General features: G+C 49.4%; 3 protein-coding genes across 3 annotated transcripts; all 3 read right to left on the bottom strand.

Annotated features, from left to right (window-relative positions):
* Positions 1 to 282: 282 nt before the first annotated feature.
* TEOVI_000726200 (centrin, putative) lies at positions 283 to 873 on the bottom strand (the record flags this gene model as incomplete). The annotated part of the gene is made up of 1 exon (XM_067223910.1): positions 283 to 873. One exon carries the CDS (start codon positions 871 to 873, stop codon positions 283 to 285), a length of 591 nt encoding a protein of 196 aa, XP_067080011.1.
* Positions 874 to 2,082: 1,209 nt separating this feature from the next.
* Positions 2,083 to 4,323, bottom strand: TEOVI_000726100 (NPAPL; the record flags this gene model as incomplete). The annotated part of the gene is made up of 1 exon (XM_067223909.1): positions 2,083 to 4,323. One exon carries the CDS (start codon positions 4,321 to 4,323, stop codon positions 2,083 to 2,085), a length of 2,241 nt encoding a protein of 746 aa, XP_067080010.1.
* Positions 4,324 to 6,076: 1,753 nt separating this feature from the next.
* TEOVI_000726000 (protein kinase, putative) lies at positions 6,077 to 8,734 on the bottom strand (the record flags this gene model as incomplete). The annotated part of the gene is made up of 1 exon (XM_067223908.1): positions 6,077 to 8,734. One exon carries the CDS (start codon positions 8,732 to 8,734, stop codon positions 6,077 to 6,079), a length of 2,658 nt encoding a protein of 885 aa, XP_067080009.1.
* Between the last annotated feature and the right edge of the window lie 75 nt (positions 8,735 to 8,809).

Genomic DNA, 8,809 nt, shown 5'->3' with positions numbered 1-8,809 from the left:
CCCCCCCCCTGCGCCTGCAGTCTCTGATCTATTTTTCCTCACCCTCATCCACACAAATTCGACACTTCCTTATTCACATGCCGACTGTAGACTCAGCATCTAACGGATTCCCTCCCAATCCTCTGCACATTTCACTGCCAACTCCACTCTTTCCGCATTGGCAAACATGCACTTGAAGGAGGAAGAGGGGAAAGGGGTACAAATATACATACACGCACCAAAGCTCTACCAGCTGTAATCAACAAAACCCCTCATCCATAGCTCACTATACGACTTCGCTCCCTAATAGAGCGAAGTTTTCTTCATGATGCGAAGGAACTCCTCCTCACTTACCTCACCGTCACCGTCCCTATCAGCCTCGTCGATCATCTCTTGTATTTCAGAGTCCGTCATGTTTTCGCCCAACTCCTGCGCGACCCGTTTCAGGTTCTTGAAAGTTATCTTTCCCGTTTTGTCGTCGTCGAATAGGTGAAACGCCTTCAACATCTCCTCACGTGAGTCACGCTCATTCATCTTGCGCGCCATCAGATCAACAAACTCGGCAAACCCGATGACGTGGTTGTCCGCACCAGGTGCAGTACCAGGTTTAACAGGTGCCGGGTCACCACGCTCCTCCATTGTCGACGCGATCAAGCGGCGCACTTCATCCTTCCGTGGTTCAAATCCCAGCGCCCTCATCGCAACCTTCAGTTCCTTCACGTCAATGGTTCCACTGCCATCAGTATCGAAGAGATCGAAAGCCTCCTTAATTTCTTGGCGCTGCTCCTCCGTCAGTACGGCAAGGGCGGAGCCGCTCAGACTCATCCCCGGAGCTATCGAACGGTTCACACTCTGCGCGACGGGGGAATTACCGCCACGGTTGGTGGTGCTCATAGGTGTGTTGGCAGGTGGAGAAATCAATCAACGGCACTGCAAGTCGAAAAAATTACAATAGAGGAGTATAGTAATGCAAAAGAGCTCTTTCGCGTGGTGGCTTGTCCACCGTTTGCTGCTGAATAAACAAAAGACAAGTTTAAAGCGAGCAGGTATGCAGAATTGAGCAAAAATACGAGAAAGGCAAAATGGCAGACAGTGAATTCATTTCCCATTTTTTTTCCCTCAGAGAGAAAGAGAAATGAGGGAGGGAAACACGTCCCTTTCGTTTATAACAACTACACGCAACTGGGGACCACCAACGTATATGGCATCACCATTCTCACAACCAGAGCAGAGGCTGGAAAAAAGGGCAGAAATAGAAACAGATATAGGGAAGAGCGAAGAAAAAGAAAACATGTAAGGTGCAAAAGGAGGCTAAACGGTTAAAAAGTACGAACACAACAACAACCCACGCAACGACCCAAACCCAGTCTTGTCACACAGCTGCCTGTCAAACAACACATAAGCACGTGCAACGTCTCATCCCCCGGACAAAAAAAAACAAAAAAGAAAACAAGACAAAGTTTCTCCACGAAGCATTGCGTCAAGGCGTTTTTTACTTGAAACTTCGCTTGTGCACCCTCTCCTTTCCTTTACTGCCGGTCATTCATTATTCCCCCTCTCTCCCCCCCCCCTCATCACTCACCTTTCGCTAATGTCCCTGATAGTTGCACACCCGGCAATCAGGAAATAGCTAATATCAAATGACCTGATGGGGGGAAGTGGAAGTATATACTTCATAGTTTTCACTCTTACTCGCCATCCCTCGGTTGCCTTAACACTCTCTCCCTTCTCTCGCTTTCGTTTCCGCCATCCCATCCTATTCCTTCCCCAACACATACAGACACACACACACAAATTATTGCCACATTACCGTTCCACCGACAAATGCAGAAAAGAAGAAAGAGTGGCTAACAAACACGCCCTCCTTTTCCCCTCTTCACATCCCGACTTTCTCCGTGAGTGTCCCACTCAAGCCACAGTTGCACAAAAAGGCGGAGATGCCGAGGCTGTGAAAAGGAGAAAAGGAAACGAAGCCCGAATATCAGCAGAAAACAGAAGAAAAACACGAGACGAATCCCACGTGACGCCGTACGCGCAAAAGGGAAAGGAAAAGGAAAAAAGAAGGAGAGCAAAGTTATGCACGCATACACACACAAACTGACATTAACGTCGGGTCAATGACCGAGCCGTGCGGACCGAACTGTCGTTCGATGAGCAACTGTCGCCCCTCCTACTCTTGGAGAACTTGTCTTCGTTACTATCTTCACGAGGTCGTTTGTGAGAAACCAACCTATCACTTGTGGGAGGGCAGCTGAGAAGCGAAACGTTTTCAAGCATGCGCTCCCTCCTCTGTTTGTGCTCATCTACAACCTGCTGCAACACAAGACGGCCATTCGGATCTTGCAAGAGTGACCCATGTGCTTCGATTATGGCCTGTCGCCTCTTCACACTTTCCCCATCCACGTGCAAGATGCGTGACAGCAGCGTTGGGCGTTGGTCAATGTGCAACGCATCAGGAGAGGAAGAACCCGGCCTACGGTTGGGTTCAAATACCGCTGTTAACGCACGGAATGCATGGGTGAAAGAAGTTGCAATGACATTAAAATTACGAAGTGAACTAGCTGCATTATTCTCGGGACATCCCGGGTCCTCCAGTAACACTTGTGGTGGCCCAGATTGCGGTCCTCCTCTCCCAAGCGAGCTATTGGCTCCATTGGTCATGGGCCGCACTGAAGAAGCACAAACGTCCGTACGTTTAAAGCATCTGCCAGTACCAACAACTGACAAACCGCAGCGATCATAACGAAAGTACATGCCATAATAACGGAAGAAATCCACAAGAAGGCGGCCTAGTCCACAGTAAAGACGTTGATCCGGAGAGCCTGTGTATATTGGGTGTTGTTGCAAAAAACTTATTGCCATAAGGGTGAGGGCAAAGGAACCCAAACCGCCATGGTACGGTTCGTCCATTCCACGCTGATGCAAAAAGTATTTCACGACTACAATCAGCGGCTCTGCCTCGCGATAGTGTTTCAGCAAATCAATGACAATCAACGTGTTCCGCGGCCCGTCTCGTGCGTTGATGCTTATATCAACATCCAGCAACGAACCACAGTGCTGAAACTTTAGCAGCGGAACTTTTGCCTTAAGAACCAGCTGCGGGTAAGCGGTATTGCAGATGCCGGACAAACTAATCTCACGCGCCAGAAGCCTTAGAGCTTCCTCTGTCGGCACATCCACATTGAGGATAGTTATGTCAACATCGGAGAGTGGCAACAGAAGCCCTGTGGCCATACTTCCAAACACCACAGGTTCACACTTTGGCCACAGTTGTTTGGCGATGGTGACTACCTCCGCTTCTACTAAGCACCGTATAGCAATTTCAGCCTCAGTAGGTTGATGAAACTTGACGAAATCACATATCTCCTGGTGAAGAGCGATAGCCGCGTCTTTGGCGTATTCTTTTTGTCCGGTTAGACGACCCACACACCACAGAGGCACAGACCGTGTTTCCTCCCCCAAATAGGAGTGCCCAGGGTCGTATCCACCTTGACCTGATGAAACCTCATCTGAGGCTAAAACGCACTTTCCATTCTTCAAAGTTACAGTCGCCTGCACTGCGTATCGCGAATCCGCATTTTTTTCGCTGTCTCCCTTAGAAAACCCGAGAAAATCGTCGAGAAATCCCTTTTCCGCTTCATCAGAGTTCGTGGAAGGTGCGGCAACTGCCGAGCCCACGACCGTAGTTTCCTCACCCCCCTGTTGTTTTAACGAACGATATCCGCGGGTGTCTTCCTGGGGGACGTACTCCACGTCACTGTCACTTTTACCGTCGTCGGCACCTTGTTTCCTGAGTTCCTCATTCAAAGCCTCTAGTCTTCCCTCATCCCGGTTCTTAACTGCACTGCTTCCTGTAGTCTTGAGGGTGACCTCATCTCTACTTATCTGCATTTGGGCCTGTCGCTCTCGTAATTTCATTACCAACTCGGCAGCAATGGGGGGTTCACTAGGCTGATTAGCCGCATTCTCTTCTTGAAGCAGCATCCAATCGGAACTAAAGTCACCCCTCCTCTCCTGGAATTTCGAAAACAAACCAACTGACGGGGCAGGTGGGGGAATATCCACTACCTTCGATCTTTTGTTGGTGATCGCGTCACCGGCACGGTTTCTTGTGGAAACTGAGCCACACCGATCAACAGCAGCATCGCTTGAGTCAACGGCGACGGGGCTTGTAGGTTTAGCAGGTTCGTCAGCAAGAGCATTTTCTTCAGCATCCTTACCGCAAATGGGAGTACGCCCGGGGCGGTTCTTAGAACTGGTAGCCTTATTCCTGGCAGCCCCGCGGGCACGCGCAGTGGGCACATCTTCACTTCCAACGTGAACAGCGGCCGACCGATCTTTCATACCGTTGCAGAGACCCCAAAACAAGCGCAATAAGAATTATTAGAGTGGGCGAGCACAAAAAAATATGCCTGCGAACTTTCGCTTCGCGCCTTCAGCTGCTAGTTTTTTTTTTTTTAACCGCTACCCTTTCCTTCCCCGCGCACAACGTCGTCACAGGGCAGTCGTCACTTATTCGAAAACGTTAACAACAAACACGCCTACACGCAAGTGTTAGCACCCCACTTTTCCGCTAAAATTCGCCCCACTTTCTTCTACTTCAGTTGGTACCACCATTTAGAGGGAAACGAGTGGTAAAAGGAACGTGGGGAAGAACAAAAAATTAAGACAAAAAATAATGCGGTAAAGAAGAAAAAGTAGAAAAGATGGTAAAGGGTCAGTTGCCAAAGACGCAAAGAACAAATCGCCGAAAAAAAAAACAGCCATGGATATACGCTGAAAGGGAGACGGTATGACAGAACTTAGTAACACAAACACACACTCTCACATCCTCTCCAAGCAACGAAAAGAAGGAAGGGTGATTTCAACATATATTTATGATCGTAAGAGAAAACAATAGTAGTAGTAATAATAATAATAATAAAAGGGGGGATAACAACGGCAAGATAAGACAGTAAGCGAAAAAGTAATATTCACGAAACAAAAAATCAGGGGATTCACGAATGATATAAAAATAACAACATAAAGGGCATGCAATTCTGCGGGGAAGAGATAAAAAAAATGAGAAAAATGCGCACGAAGTGTTACTCGAATATCCTACAACAAGGTAACATATGTGATCCAATGTTTCAATATTTTATCACTCTTTCTATCTTCTCTCTCTCTTTTTTTTCACTCATCCACCGCTACAATCGGCCCAGATCCTCAATATAATCCCCTTTGATCTACTCCCGCACACGCTTATTGGGTCCCAATCCGTTGTATGTACACCACAATTTAATTTACACATCCGCAAACAGCATCACAAACAAACAGACTTATCAGCAACCGGTGGGTAGAAGGAAAGAGGAAAAATGAAGATGGGTATAAGGCGTGCAGTTACGCATGAGAGCAACTGATTCTTTACGACTCCGCCAGCTACCACTCGAATAATTGCCGTCCCTGAGTACAAAACAAAAAAAGAAAGGAAAGGAGGTAAAGAGGGCCCCTCCCCGCCCTCACTCCACTTCCGTGATTTAAAAAAAAAAGGCAGTGACGGAAGGTGATGAAAAGGCGGCAAAACAGATGTTTAGAACACATTTAAGTAGTAAGAATGAGGCAAGGAGCGAATAATGACAAAATGAAAAAAATGAAAGTAAAGAGCGAAGTAACTCGCCTTCCTCCCAGGAGACAAAGTCCCAATACACAGCCGCCCAACAATCAGGCACAACCACCAGAACACAATACGTCGCTGTTTAAATTTGAAGTCGTTTCACTGAAGAAATATTGAGAAACACAGCGGGTACTTTACCTTTGTTGTGCCTGCTTACTTGCGTTTGTCGAGCCGCTGTTTCTTTCCAGCCTTTTAAATTATCCACTCCCGCGCTCCTCCTTCGGAGCTGCAGCCTCTCGATTGTGACAACTTCTCACTTAAACCATCGTACAAAGTTATCATTACAATATGCTTTATTCACCTTGACTCCTGCTACTGATACACCTCCCCCGTTTCAACTCTTCTTTTCTTTTAAAATATTTTTCTTAGTTTTTCATATTTTTGTCATTTTTTTTTCTTTTTTTGACAGTCCCTTACACACAAATCGCTCATACCACTCTCCAGTTAGCGGGTGACCAAGAAAGGATGTCTTAACATCTCTTCACAGTTTGGTCTTTCCTCAGGCCGAATGTGTAGGCACGAATGCAGAAAATCTTCCAATGAAACAAGCAACTGCATGTTTAGTAGACTCTCTATATCACATTTGAAGTGATTTGCAGCATTCTCTGATCGATCGCAACGCAGAACGGTGGCCGCGTCGTATCTTCGTTCCTCTTCTCCTTCATGTGCCAACAATTTAGCAGCACTGTGATGATCATGAACGTCCCTTCCATTAGCCTCAGCGTCATTGCTGTAGCACGCTAACCACCACCGTGCATCACGTACCGCCTCCACAATGCGTGGCGGTAGCGGCAAATCCTCTTTTGTTGAGGCAACACGAAACATAACGCACAACTGCTCTTCTGCCATATGTTGCCACGGCACTTCTCCTGTTGCAAGTTCCATAGCCACACAACCAGCGGCCCACACATCGCTGGGCGCGCCTATCCGACTTTTGTCCAGACGGATCACCTCTGGGGCAACGTAAAGCGCAGTGCCACGGGGCTCCGCAGTTAGTTCATCATCAACCAACGTGGGATACATAACGGAATCTCCACCGCTTACGCAATTGCAGCTTCCACTCCCGTGAATCCCCGCGGCCCCAGCCGTCGCGTCGCCACTCTCGGACATCGATGCCACCGGTGGTGTTGAGAGATTATGACGTGTTGGGTCGGAAGGGGCAATGGAACCAGAAAAAGCAGCCGCATGCGGAGTGCCATCTAAAAGACCCGACGGCCACACAGCGTGACTATGCCCCACACAAGTATGCAGCGAGGTGGGACCCTGCCGTAAGCGCCCGCAACATCCAAAGTCTGCGAGACGCACGTCACCATCCGCCGTGACAAGAATATTGGCAGTCTTCACATCTAAGTGCGCATAACCATTGGAATGAAGAAAATGAAGTGCCTCAACTGTTTGTCGCATAAACCGCTGAATCTCTCTGATGGGAAGCGCAAGTGGGTTGGACCAGGGGCGCTCGGCATTGGCGCGCTGCCTGCAATCAGAAGAGTAAGGGGAAACTTGGGGAAGTGGAGGAAGAATTCCTCCATCAGTTTCTTCCCTCAAAGAACCTTCTACGGGTCGGTGATTACTCGTCCCCCCTGCACCTTTTTCCACACACGACGACTGGCAGTACAAATCGTCCCTTCGATGGGGCAGTGGAGAACCACCCCGCTCACTGACGATCTCGGCGCCACATCTCGAAGTCAAACGCCGCGCTGCCGCGACGTGCTGCGTCAGGTAGTCAAGCAGCGAACCACGAGCACAGTACTCCATAAAGAGTAAAACGGAAGAACCACGTCTCTCCACCCCACGGAATCCAACAATCCACGGCACGCGGCAACGATTCGCCAACCTCAGCACATCCAGTTCGAGTCGCAACTCGCCTACACGTTGCCGCACTTTCGGGTCATTATCGTCAAAAATAAGCTGTTTTACTGCCAAAACCTCACCTGTCTCGGGGTTACAGCACTGGAAAACTTTTCCCCACCTCCCTCTTCCGAGGAAGCGGCCTATCCGCATTTCACCATGACGCACGGTAGCACCTTGGATCCATGGTCCAGAGGGCGGATGGGCGGTGCCGGCTTTAGCTTCGACGTCATCAGTTTGCTTAGCAACCGAGGCGTGACCACATGAAAGCGACGGGGGATTAAGCGGGGGCACAGTGGTGTACTGGTTTGTAGAGTAACTGCTCCTCAACAGGTGTTGTGCTACTGCATCCGCGTGGAGGGCACCAGTTATTCCTGCTGCGCTGTTATCCCCTACTCTCACCACCAACTCGCAGTGTGTGTCCGAAGTTTCATCCATTACTTTTACATCCGCTTGTGCTACCGGTCGCTGCTGCGTCCCGCAACGTGTGTGCATTCCATCTGCCTCACTGGATATCAAACGCGATCGCAGTAAAAGTAGTTGTGATGATGGAAAAGAAAATGTCCAACGATTTCTGAGGAAATTCAGGTTAGGGATCTCACATCTAACGAAGCGAGGCACAGCATCAACAACCAATGACATGATCGCAACTGCTCTTGGCCACAACACGTCACTGAGGAGGTTCATACCTTGAGCTATCGCGTGGGCCATCAAGCCTTGACTGGCATTCTTGCGTTTGTTATGCCGCACCATTCCATTACGCCTTCCACCACGGCAGATGGGTGCGTGCATGTAGAGGATAGGAATGTGCGCGGAAGAAAACAAGGAACTTGAGGGGCTAACTTCAACGCACAGAGGGGTGGTGCCCCGCGGTAACAGCACTGCCGACGACGTTGCGGTCACCACTCCCGACCCACCGGCGCATCGTGTGCCCTCATCGGTGCTGTCAATGTCCCACAACGTACTGGTGGTGGTGCTCTCTCCCGTCGCAACATTTATCTGGGTTGCGCCGAGTTTCACACGCCGTGGAGCATTACGATTGGCATGACCGAAAAGACCTGGTGCACCCTTCCACCGAGGCGAACTGGAACAAATGTAAGTGAAAAAGGCTGTGCATACGACCGCCGAGCCGACGGCAACGGGCAACAGTGAGTTTTGTGCGGCCAACCGAGTTCCCGTCGCGTAGACGAACTTCAGCAAGAAGGGGCCAGTTTGTCGCAACGTACACCCACCCGCTGCGCTGTCCTCACTCATCCTTGACGAAGCGCAAGCAAAGCAGTAACGCACAGACGTGAGATCTCACCTCTGTCGCAAACTCTTCCCCGTTAC

The sequence above is a fragment of the Trypanosoma equiperdum genome (genome assembly GCF_001457755.1).
Source record: "Trypanosoma equiperdum strain OVI genome assembly, contig: ctg_2000, whole genome shotgun sequence".
Taxonomy (NCBI): domain Eukaryota; phylum Euglenozoa; class Kinetoplastea; order Trypanosomatida; family Trypanosomatidae; genus Trypanosoma; species Trypanosoma equiperdum.
This window is presented reverse-complemented; position numbering and strand designations above follow the sequence as displayed.